The following is a 12,701-nucleotide window of genomic DNA, read 5'->3' on the forward strand; positions in this document are numbered from 1 at the left end:
TTCCTTAACGGTTTTCTATGGGAGAAATTCGTATTCTGGGCTCATGTGCTTGTCTGTATATAGTTTGCTTTTAATATTACTTTATGATTCAATAGTTTGGTCTTTAAAAAAAAAAAAGTTGTCTTATAGAATGTCCCCTAGACTGGCCAGGCAGACAGAGCAGGGTTCATGTTGTGGTAAAATGGACCATGACGCCATGTCCACGGTAGGTGGCAGTAATGAGCGGTGAAGCGTTTAACGTGGATTAAAAGAAGAAGCAGGAAAGGATTGTGGGTATGTTATCGTCACACGGCTAAGAATTGGACACGCTGCATTAAACAGTGATCTCTTTAGAATAGGTAAGCACGAATCCGGGAATTGTGACAAGTGTGGGGAACCGGAAACAGTGAGACACATCTTGTATAAGTGTCCAGCATATGAAAGGGACAGGTTCCAGCTGATCCAGGACTTAGGGTTAATAGGAGTGGGCAGTATCTCTTTAAAGGTATTGTTGGGATGCAAGCACGGGCAATCGAGATCTCTTGAGCTGTTGTTTGAGTACCTTAAGAATACAGGGACTATAGACAGAATATAGGTAGTTATTTATTTCCGTAACCCCCCTTTTTATTTTTTTATTTTTATTTTTTTTTCTTCTTTTCTTTTCCTAGTCAGTGTTCGCTCCACACTCTAGATCAGTAGGTGGCGGTAATACACCTTACGTTGGTCTGCCAAACCGCCATAAAACACCACGAGAAGAAGAAGAAGATTGTGGGTAGGTGCCGGCTGTCCTGCAGCACGTTGACATTGGGAATTGATTTGCATCGTGTGATTATCAGAGGTAAGAGCTTTATACCTGACTGGATCGTGAATTATTTACTGTGGTATATGGGGCAGATATAGATGTATACATTGTAGTTAAAATAATCTGTAATTAGCTAACTGATAGACAGTTTATAAATAATGAATCACTTACTCGCTTAATGCTCTGTTTGTTTTCTTTAAAGCGTTTTAGATATTATTGTTTGATAGTTTGTAATCGACTCCATTAATAATAACATCTAGATTAAACAGTTTGGATAAATACAATTCTGGAAGGTGAGAAGATGCCTGAGGAATGGAGAAGGAGTGTGCTGGTACTGATCTTTAAGCATAAGGGAGATGTGCAGACCTGCAGTAACTACAGGGGAATAAAGTTGATCAGTCACACCATGAAGTTATGAGAGAGTAGTGGAAGCCAGGCTGAGAGAAGAGGTGACCATCTGTGAGCAACAGTATGGTTTAATGTCGAGGAAAAGCACCACAGATGCCTTATTTGCTTTGAGAATGTTGATGGAGAAGGACAGAAGAAGTTGCATTGTGTGTTTGTGGATTTAGAGAAAGCGTATGACAGGGTGCCGAGAGAGGAGTTGTGGTATTGTATGAGGAAGTCTGGTGTGTCAGAGAATGTATCTGAGGGTAGTGCAGGACATGTATGAGGACAGTGTGACAGCAGTGAAGTGTGCAGTAGGAACGACAGACTGGTTCAAGATGGAGGTTGGTCTGCATCAAGGATCGGCTCTGAGCCCTTTCCTGTTTGCAGTGGTGATGGACGAGGTCAGACAGCAGTCTCTGTGGACTATGATGTTTGTGGATGATATTGTGATTTGTGGTGAGAGTAGGGAGCATTTTGAGAAGAGCGTGGAGAGGTGGAGGTATACGCTGGAGAGAAGGGGAATGAAAGTCAGTAGGAGTAGGACCGAGTACATGTGTGTGAATAAGAGGGAGGGCAGTGGAGTGATGCGGTTGCATGGAAAAGAGGTGGTGAAGATGGATTTCAGGTACCTGGGTTCAACAGTGCAAAGTAATGGAGAGTATGTTAGAGAAGTGAGGAAAAGAGTGCAGGCAGGGTGGAGTGGGTGGAGAAGAATGACAGGAGTGATTTGTGATAGTAGGGTATCTGCAAGAGTGAAAGGGAAAGATTATAGGACTGTGATAAGACCTGAGATGATGTATGGTTTAGAGACAGTGGCATTGAGTAAAAGACAGGAGGTGGAGCTGGAGGTAGCAGAGCTGAAGATGTTGAGGTTTTCGTTGGGAGTGATGATGATGGACAGGATTAGAAACAAGTTTTTTAGAGGGACAGCGCATGTAGGACATTTTGGAGACAAGGTGAGGGAGGTGCAATTGAGATGGTTTGGACATGTGCAGAGGAGGGACATGGGGTATATCGGTAGGAGAATGCTGAGGATGGAGCCACCAGAAAGGAGGAAAAGAGGAAGAACAGGAAGGAGGTTTCTGGATGTGGTGAGGGAAGACATGCAGGTGGTTGATAGAGGCAGATGTAGAGGACAGGGTAGGTATGGAGACGGATGACCCGCTGTGGCGACCCCTAATGGTAGAATCCAAAAGAAGAAGAACAAGAAAAAGGATAAATGGCTCAGGTGGTCCAGGTTCGGTTCGTTCAGGTGGTCCAAAGGGTCTAGGTTTAAACTATGATTCTTTAGCTCACTTTGGTCTTGTTTTGCTTTAAATTTGATCTTATGCATGTCTTCAAGTAACTTTTTTTTTTTTAAGTTTCTGTAATTAATTGATTTATACATCCATGTCCATACAGATAACCTGTCATATTGTCTGGTTTTTGCATAATTCACCTTATTGAAAAGTCAGTAGAAACCCTAATTTCAAGACTGATTATTAGTGTTTATAATTATATGTACAGGAAACATTGTTACACCATACTATGAAATTTTTACTCCGTGAATCCTTTGACAGAAATTACAGATATTAGTAAACACAAATGTACACAGTTATGATGCAGTTATAGTGCAAATGCAAGAAACAGCAGCGTGTGTGCATGCATAAAGTGTTCAGTGTGCAATGTTAACATCAGACAAAGGCATGTGCAAGTTCTGCAAAGTTAGATTTGGTCCATCTTGGTATTTCCCAATGTGAAGGGTGTGTATGTGACTGCAAAATATGGAGAGATTTGTAATGGTTTTAATGGGTATAATGGGTTTGTATTGTATTACCCCATGTGTGTCGAGTAATTTTTTGCATTTTATGCAGTTGGGCATCCAGATTCCAATATTTATTCTACAATGTTTTAATCTTTGATAATTATTTAAAGATATACAAACTGCTTAGTGAGTTTAATAAAGATGGTGGTATATAATGCCGTTTCTAGTGGAAGCCATTAGAATTTCTTCTAGAATTTTTTCAGGAAAGACTTTTTATGTATGTATGTATGTATGTAACCATTTATTCTTATTTCTTTTCACTGAAGAGTCCAGGTCTTCAGGATGGGTGGCTCAACGTCCAGTCCTGCTGCTGTTAAAGCCGAGGCTCAATTCGGCAGCAGCCTCCCCCCGCAGGGATGTCCAATGCACCAAGCTCATCAGGAAAGTAAGTCTGTTGTAAAGCTCGGCATTCACTGATAAATGTAAAACATTTATTTCACGTGTAACATGTCTAATATTCAAGGTTCTCCTCCACCTGAGTGCCCCATGCATCAGGCTGCATCTCAGAGCACAGCTGCTGCAGGACCAGTGCATCAGGAGAGGGCCTACGACTTTGTGGAGTGCCCCATGAAGGCTGCGGAAGGAACGTCTGACATTGATCCAACAAACATGGTACCTAAACGATCACTCCCAGATATAATTCTAATGCTGCTCGTAGGTCTGAAGTGATGTAAGTGTAAAGTGGGCATCTTGTGTGTCTCTGTTTTCTTAGATGCCACCACCAAACCAACAGCCAGCTTCTGACCAGCCTTTTCCCCTGCCAGTTAACAGAGAGGAGTCCAAAATTCCTAGACATGGAACAGATAAAAACTGGGTGTATCCCTCAGAGCAAATGTTCTGGAATGCCATGTTGAGAAAGGGGTTTGTAACATTTTACTTGCATGCTGATTAATATGCTTTTAATTAGAGGTCAACCGATATGGGTTTTTCCTCGGGTCGATGTCTTATTTAGAAATCAGGGCCGCCGATGAACGATATATGATGCAGATATGTTTGGCCGATTTTTTTTCTTTTTTCTTTCTTCATTACCTAAGATCTAATTCTTAATTAATAACACATAATACAGACAATAGCTTAAACATTTATTGAACAACACAAGCCTCTACAATCAGTGTACTGTGTACTGTTGAAGGCTCACTAACAAAACAGTTCTAAATGTTATTCTCAAGCTCGAGTGTCGGTCGGCTTTAGTTTTTTTTTTTTTTACAGACTACTGCCACCTGCTGGTATGAGAGTTATGTTCTCTCACGCAAGCGCAGAACGTACACACGCATCGTCAAATTGAAGCTAATAAGCTAATAGGTGGTTTTTTTTTTTTTTTTTGCTTTTCATTAATTTACAGTCACAAATTAGCATTGGTGCATAAAACAAACAATCCTAAAGAGAGTGAATGTTCTCAAGCAGTATGGACTAGTCATCTTCAGATTTATGACAGATTTTGTCTGATTTATACTTTTGAATACCTTGATTTTAATTTTAAAAGCATTTCTTATTAACGTGTATATGTTTAAAAGTAGCAGTTTTATGTATTTTTTGAAGAACAACTCTTCATAGTGTATATAAAATCCTGACTGTGTAATTTTCGTCATGTAAGACATAGAGAAGCAGTGATCAGGTAGATCAGCTTAGTGTTCGTGGTTGGGGTTACAGCAGGTGGCTCATTAAACATGACATAAACACCATGAAGAAATACAATATAGAACCTAGAAATAGAAAGTACAATCTCTTTAATAACATTACTTAATATATTGCTCTGTTTTTGTCACTAATGGTAAATGCAGCTCATAAGAAAATCATGAAATAAGCCAATTAGAAGAAAAATAATTTGACTGAGGCTTTAAAACATTTCTTGCATCTACCAAGTGATGAATTAATGTCAGCTTGCAGACACTGAAACTTGTTAAATTAATAACTTATTAATAATTACTTGCTTGTGTAGGTGGCATTGGAAGAATGACAGTCTTTCCCAAGGTGACATGACAAATATCATCAAAATCCACAACCGAAACAATGAACAGGCCTGGGAGGAGATCCTGAAATGGGAGGCCCTGCATGCTCGGTGAGTAACATGTTTTTATTGTTGTTTGTTTTATATAATAATAGTACACTCACTCTTCAATTCATTAGGAACACCTGCTCAACTGTAGAGTTGTAGCTTCATGTTTCTGTATTCTGAGATACTCACCACAGTTGTTAACAATAGTGCAGTCCTGTTCCTCTGCTAATAAATAAATAATATACACACACACACACACACACACACACACACACACATATACAGGGAGTGCAGAATTATTAGGCAAGTTGTATTTTTGAGGATTAATTTTATTTGAGGATTTAATTTGAACAACAACCATGTTCTCAATGAACACAAAAAACTCATTAATATCAAAGCTGAATATTTTTGGAAGTAGTTTTTAGTTTTAGCTATTTTAGGGGGATATCTGTGTGTGCAGGTGACTATTACTGTGCATAATTATTAGGCAACTTAACAAAAAACAAATTCATACCCATTTCAATTATTTATTTTTACCAGTGAAACCAATATAACATCTCAACATTCACAAATATACATTTCTGACATTCAAAACCAAACAAAACAAATCAGTGACCAATATAGCCACCTTTCTTTGCAAGGACACTCAAAAGCCTGCCATCCATGGATTCTGTCAGTGTTTTGATCTGTTCACCATCAACATTGCGTGCAGCAGCAACCACAGCCTCCCAGACACTGTTCAGAGAGGTGTACTGTTTTCCTCCTTGTAAATCGCACATTTGATGATGGACCACAGGTTCTCAATGGGGTTCAGATCAGGTGAACAAGGAGGCCATATCATTAGATTTTCTTCTTTTATACCCTTTCTTGCCAGCCACGCTGTGGAGTACTTGGACGTGTGTGATGGAGCATTGTCCTGCATGAAAATCATGTTTTCTTGAAGGATGCAGACTTCTTCCTGTACCACTGCTTGAAGAAGGTGTCTTCCAGAAACTGGCAGTAGGACTGGGAGTTCAGCTTGACTCCATCCTCAACCCGAAAAGGCCCCACAAGCTCATCTTTGATGATACCAGCCCAAACCAGTACTCCACCTCCACCTTGCTGGCGCCTGAGTCGGACTGGAGCTCTCTGCCCTTTACCAATCCAGCCACGGGCCCATCCATCTGGCCCATCAAGACTCACTCTCATTTCATCAGTCCATAAAACCTTAGAAAAATCAGTCTTGAGATATTTCTTGGCCCAGTCTTGACGTTTCAGCTTGTGTGTCTTGTTCAGTGGTGGTCGACTTTCTGCCTTTCTTACCTTGGCCATGTCTCTGAGTATTGCACACCTTGTGCTTTTGGGCACCCAGTGATGTTGCAGCTCTGAAATATGGCCAAACTGGTGGCAAGTGGCATCTTGGCAGCTGCACGCTTGACTTTTCTCAGTTCACGGGCAGTTATTTTGCGCCTTGGTTTTTCCACACGCTTCTTGCGACCCTGTCGACTATTTTGAATGAAACGCTTGATTGTTCGATGATCACGCTCAGAAGCTTGGCTATTTTAAGACTGCTGCATCCTCTGCAATATATCTCACTATTTTTGACTTTTCTGAGCCTGTCAAGTCCTTCTTTTGACCCATTTTGCCAAAGGAAAGGAAGTTGCCTAATAATTATGCACACCTGATATAGGGTGTTGATGTCATTAGACCACACCCTTCTCATTACAGAGATGCACATCACCTAATATGCTTAATTGGTAGTAGGCTTTCCAGCCTATACAGCTTGGAGTAAGACAACATGCATAACGAGGATGATGTGGTCAAAATACTCATTTGCCTAATAATTCTGCACTCCTGTATATATATATATATATATATATATATATATATATATATATATATATATATATATATATATATATATATATATATATATATATTAGTAGTGTACTTGTCTTGCAGAGCGACTTTATCGCCAATGAGGGAACTCGGATTTTAATTATGTTCAAAATTATGTAAACGTGTGGCAAAAGCATTTATTGTTTCACATTGCTTCGATTGTGCACAGAACAAAATATCAGTTTTCTCACATGCTTAGAACAAATTGTGTTTAATACGCCACGCTCCACGCTCTTCTCAAAATGCTCCCTACTGTGTTTAGTACCAATCGAGTAGCGCAGTGTCCCTATCTTGTGATATATACTGCGCTACTATATATATATATATATATATATATATATATATATATATATATATATATATATATATATATATATATAAATAAAATATACTCAATATAATAAAAAAAGGCAACCAGGCATTTTATTTAAAATTGTTTTAAAAATGGTAAATTGTTGTTCACAAATCTTAATGATAATCAACAACATTAATAAAAAAAGACAATCAATTTTATGTTTAAAAAGAGGTATGTACCAATCTGTGAATTTTATATGCGGTTACTCCCCTAAAATATTATTTTTGTTTGTTTGTTGATTTTGTTTATTTATATGTGCATGCAGACACACACACACACACACACACACACACACACACACACACACACACACACAGAAAGTTTTCACAGCGCTTCACTTTTTTCCACCATGTTACAACCTGTCCAAAATAGATTAAATGCATTATTTTCCTCAAAAATCTTCCCCATAATGACAACGTCAAAGAAGTTTGTTTAAAATATTTGCAAATGTATTAAAAAAATTTTTAAAAATAAACAAATCAAATGTACATAAATATTCAAAGCTTTTGCCAGGACACTAAAACTGAGCTCAGGTGCCTCCTGTTTCCACTGATCATCCTTGAGATGTTTCTAAAACTTGATTGGAGTCCACCTGTGGTAAATTCAGTTGATTGGACATGATTTTTTTTTTTACCATTTTTATGTCTAACAAAGACACTTCCTAATGATGTAGTCACCTATATTGTTGAAGAGTTCTTAGAGGTGTTGAGTACTTGACTGCTTTTCCTTTACACTCCAGTCTAACTCATCCCAAACCATCTCAGCTGTTTGTTTTTTTATCTGATGCAGCACTCAGTCACTCTCCTTTTAAAGCTGTATATAACACAGAGGTGTGTTTTCCACTTTGTGCAAAACAGATGAGATGGCATGTCACTGCAAAATGCTGTGGTAACTATGCTGATTGTGAGCCCTCAATGTTTGACTAAATCACCAACAGTGATTAGCATCAAACCTCCTCCACCGTGCTTCACAGCCAGAACAACACATTCAAGAACTGTCTGTTCACGCACTGTACGCCTAACAAAGACAATCTTAAATTTAGATTTATCAGACCAAATGCCAGGTTTTCACTGATCTAATGTTCATTCCTTACGTTTCTTGGCTCAAGCAAGTCTATTCTGCTTGTGGCTCTTCTGAAGTAATGGTTTCTTTGCCCCAATTTGATCATGAATTTAATTAATGATTGAATGTCTCTTCTCTTTACTTAACTAAGAGTTTCTTACTATTATATGGATTTGTAAAGTAGTTATAGTAGCACAATCTCTTCACATCCTCCACTGATCAAGACAACTGATGGTCCAAAGAGCATTAGGAAGGCAAGAACTGTTCCCAAATTAACTCTTGACAAGACACGCATGTGAAATGAAAACCATTCCAGGTGACTAATTTGTGAATCTGATGAGGAAATGCCATGAGTTTGCCAGTTTATCATCAAATCTAAATCATATTCTGGTTGTTTAACACGTTTTTGTTTGCTACATAATTCTGTTCATGTTCTTTTGTAGTATAGATGTATTTGTTCAGTTTAAAAGATATTTGTTGTTTATATATTCTAGTGAGTGTCCATGTGGCCCATCATTGAAACGGTTTGGTGGCAAAGCAAAGGAGTTTTCCCCCAGAGCCAGGATTCGTCATTGGATGGGGTAGGAATCTGTATACTAATCGATGTGATGAAATAACTAACATAAGTCAGATTTTCCTGAACACTGTTCTCCATTTTTTTTTGAGCTGCGTTTCAGTTCAACTTATTTTGTGTGCAGATATGAACTACCGTTTGACCGACACGACTGGATTGTGGATCGTTGTGGAAAGGAGGTCCGGTATGTGATTGATTATTATGAAGGAGACATTGACCAAAACACGTACCAGTTCTCTGTCTTGGATGTGCGTCCTGCGTTTGATTCTTTTGGGGCAGTGTGGGACAGAGTAAAGGTGGCCTGGTGGAGGTGGACATCGTAACTCCTTATAATAAAATAAAATAAATAAAATAAAATAAAATAAAATAAAATAAAATAAAATAAAATAAAATAAAATAAATAAATAAATAAAAAACCTCTCATGGAGACTCTTGGATTCACATATCAGGATGTAAATAAAAATTTAAATATTAAAATTGACAAATCTGTATTCTATACACTGATATCAATGTAACATAACAGACTCCTACATGTCAGTGTGTTTTTGACATTTCAGTTCTGAATAGTTGCAGTATAGCTTATGATCATTTTTTTGTATTTATTTAAATAGCAAAATAAATCCCTCTTAAAGGTACAATTAAATATGCACAACTTTTTATTATTTGAATTCATTCTCTAATAATTTGGTTTGAAGTTGATGAAATGATGTTACTAAGCAGATTGATATTAAAATGTTGAATTTAAAGAAAACAAGCATTGTTTTGGGGTTTATCCAAAAATCTCAATGTTAAATTACGCAAGATTTTTTGTTGTTTAGCTGCTACAATTTTTGCCTGTTTGTGTGGGTTTTAGTTACCACTGGTTTGTTTATGTGCCCTCAAATGCATTCTTCTTTACCAAATACTGTTAAGTTGATTGTAAAGTAATGTTATAAAGGCTAGTTTTATTTATGCGTTAGTGATGCATGCACTAAATCTGCCCATATCAGTGTGGTTTGTTTAATTCCTGGATTTTCCAAACTAAATAAAAATATAACTTGACTACAAATTATTGCATTTGGAATGCTTGCAGACTGACTCATGGGTCAGTCTTTGGGAATTTTTCACTCTTCACTTTATTGGTTTACACTATTTAGCATGTCTGAGTTGCTTCTCATGCTGAACAGGAGTCTATTGCATAAGGTTGATGTTTGATTTGTAAATTCAACCACTAGATGGCCACATTTCCACATCCTTTTTATCATGTTGACAGTGGTTGTCATTTAAGATACTTTATTTACAAAATATATATTTTTTTCCCTTCTAAAACTGTCATTTTTAAATTAACACTCGTAGCTTGCACAAGACAACTTATTGTGCGCCATGTTTCTTGTATTAAAATGTTAAATTCATACATGTAAATCTATCTTGCAGTAACCTCAGCAGTGTACAAAAGCATGAAGAGAAAAGCCTAAAGAAGTTAATAATAATAATTAATAATATGGGAACCTATCTTGTCATGACAGTAATGGCTTGTAGAGATTGGGTGAAAAGTTCACACAGGTCACGGCTGTTTATTTGTCATATACATATTGCACAGTAGTGTAACTAGGTTTCAGTAGGCAGTGTCCCTTATTCTGACAGCATAATTATGAAAGTTACTCATCTGAATATATAGATCTTGTTCAATGGTGCCAAGTGGGAGACTGGAGAATCTGAAATGTGTTTACGAGATTAAATATAATCAGGTGCCTGTGGATTATTGTTACGTGTGTGTGGGCAAGATTTTCACACAACATGATAAAGCCTCAAGTCTTTCAAGATGTATAGTTCAGGTGTGCTTGAACATCTCCCACTCAATAAAGTTCCACAAAGACTTTGTTTTGGAATGGTTATTTCAGCTGCTGTTTTACTGATTATGCTACAAGAGGCAGATAAACGGTTTCCTCCACTCTGAAGATGCGTGTGCTTGCTCAGATATGTGCATGTTACATTTCCAGCAGGACTGCTGCTTGGCTGAGAGCCACGGACCCATGGCGTAGGGCAGAGAGCAGATATACAAACAGCCTGTGGCACTTCAGATTGGCTGGCTGATTCCCTGCACCCCTCACCCTGACCAAAGCTCTCTCGCCTGGTTTTATTTACATACCAAAAGACGCAGTGCTGTGCCAAGAACAATAACAAGGCTTTGTCACAACTGTAATTAGCTGAAGTACACTGTATGTGTGTATATGTGAGATAGTGACTTTTAAGAAGTTAATAGCAGGTAATTAGTATGTATATTTTAAATAACAATGTGTTATCTAGCTGCATTCATCTACACTTGCACATAAAACAATCCAAAGCAAATCTATTCAAGAATTTCTCTTTCTCTGGGGGGCTATAAAATCCTTTTGCTTGTATAACAGTATAAAAGCAAACGCATGTATGCATGCAACAATATTTTTAGCAAACAGTTTGCCCAGTCAGTCATTTTGTTCAGCAATATAAACATTCATTCCTGACCTATGGTAGCCTATTCTTCAGATTTACCCAGTGAATAAGTCTGCAGACTTCTATAGCAACCACTGGTACATGTTTACATGAACGTTTATATTTCCAGCAGACTCTCATACAGAGCTGCTCACATCGAAAACATAAACCTGTTAGTTCAACATGTCAAAATCTAAGAATATCATCAAGCTAAAACCTTATAAGAGGAAAATTATTACAGCGAGAGTTTTCACAAGTAAATGGATATATCTTTTTTCTTGTTTTTCATATGCTCAAGTCCTATACTATTTGCATGTTTATTAGAGAACGGTCGCTGTTCTTTGAAAAGCACATGCCTTCCATCCTTTTCACATCACTTACGTCAGCTGCAAATACGTGTCAAAAACATTTGACAGAATTGAAGTTAACGTGCACCATGTTCTAGTAGAATGTAAAAATAAAGGACATTTCCATTCTTTTCTAATAAATCTTCCATTCAGGGAAAAGAGGCAGCTTTAAGAGGCTTTTCACTCTACAGTCCTGCAAGCTGATATCCAATTTAAGAATTTTAAGATCTGATTTAAGGATTTGAGGCATCTTCCAACCTGACATGGTAATACCTGTTTTTGCTGAAGATCTTAGAATGTGTTTTCTGAGATGCTCCTCAATATCTAAGTAGTAATAAGGATATAATGGCTCAATTATACCTTTATTTCATTTGATTACAGCTAAACTACAATACTTATGAACTGGTGTCTCTTATAGACCACTCTCCCTACATTAAACTTAGGCCATTTTAAATACCATTTTTCCTGTTATTATACATGCCAGATTAGCAATAGTAATTTAATTCATTTCAATTTTGTTTGTATAGCGCTTTTAACAATGGACATTTTTGTTAAAGAAAAGCAAGCCAGAAGCACACAATGCACTCATGTTTCATTGGTACATTTACTCTACATATACATGGATACTTTACTCCTGGGATAAGCCCAAAATGATGATATATATATATATATATATATATATATATATATATATATATATATATATATATATATATATATATATATGTAAGAGATAACATTCTGATTATATAATTTCACATTTTACCAATGCCACAACAGTGTTATATTTTTAATGGCGCTTTAGAAAAGAAGGCTTTTGTATAATATATATAGCATTATTATAGACAATTCTGCATACCACTCCATGTCATACTTGTCTCTTTCAGCTACCATTGATTGCCCTGAGTTCTGCAGAGCTAAGTATGCCTTGCCTTCATCAAATCAATAAACAAACAAAAAATTATTCAGAAGAAAATGAGCTCTCTGTCTGTCGCACGCCTTCTTCCACTTTGGAATGATTATCTCATAATCTCTCCATAAAATCGTTGACATCACTTTGCCA

At 37.2% G+C, this 12,701-nt stretch overlaps 1 protein-coding gene across 2 annotated transcripts; it reads left to right on the forward strand.

Moving 5' to 3' along the window:
• Positions 1-236: 236 nt before the first annotated feature.
• Positions 237-9,888, forward strand: LOC124383771 (holocytochrome c-type synthase). Of its 2 annotated transcripts, none has more exons than XM_046846066.1 (9): positions 237-338; positions 648-817; positions 3,242-3,360; positions 3,439-3,587; positions 3,688-3,836; positions 4,915-5,034; positions 8,761-8,847; positions 8,965-9,172; positions 9,217-9,888. In XM_046846066.1, the coding sequence occupies exons 3-8, from the start codon at positions 3,258-3,260 to the stop codon at positions 9,161-9,163; spliced, it is 807 nt and encodes a 268-aa protein (XP_046702022.1). In that variant the 5' UTR covers positions 237-338; positions 648-817; positions 3,242-3,257; the 3' UTR covers positions 9,164-9,172; positions 9,217-9,888. The 2 variants fall into 2 exon arrangements, with proteins under 2 accessions (XP_046702022.1, XP_046702023.1); XM_046846067.1 differs by having other exon boundaries at positions 266-484.
• Positions 9,889-12,701: the final 2,813 nt, after the last annotated feature.

Source organism: Silurus meridionalis, chromosome 4 (genome assembly GCF_014805685.1).
Source record: "Silurus meridionalis isolate SWU-2019-XX chromosome 4, ASM1480568v1, whole genome shotgun sequence".
Classification (NCBI taxonomy): domain Eukaryota; kingdom Metazoa; phylum Chordata; class Actinopteri; order Siluriformes; family Siluridae; genus Silurus; species Silurus meridionalis.

Excerpts from the sequence above, each read along its gene's own strand:
- LOC124383771 (XM_046846066.1), top strand. The coding sequence starts at position 3,258 with ATGGGTGGCTCAACGTCCAGTCCTGCTGCTGTTAAAGCCGAGGCTCAA. Across the intron at positions 3,361-3,438 it reads GCACCAAGCTCATCAGGAAA|GTTCTCCTCCACCTGAGTGC; the intron begins GTAAGTCTGTTG and ends CTAATATTCAAG. Across the intron at positions 3,837-4,914 it reads AATGCCATGTTGAGAAAGGG|GTGGCATTGGAAGAATGACA; the intron begins GTTTGTAACATT and ends TTGCTTGTGTAG.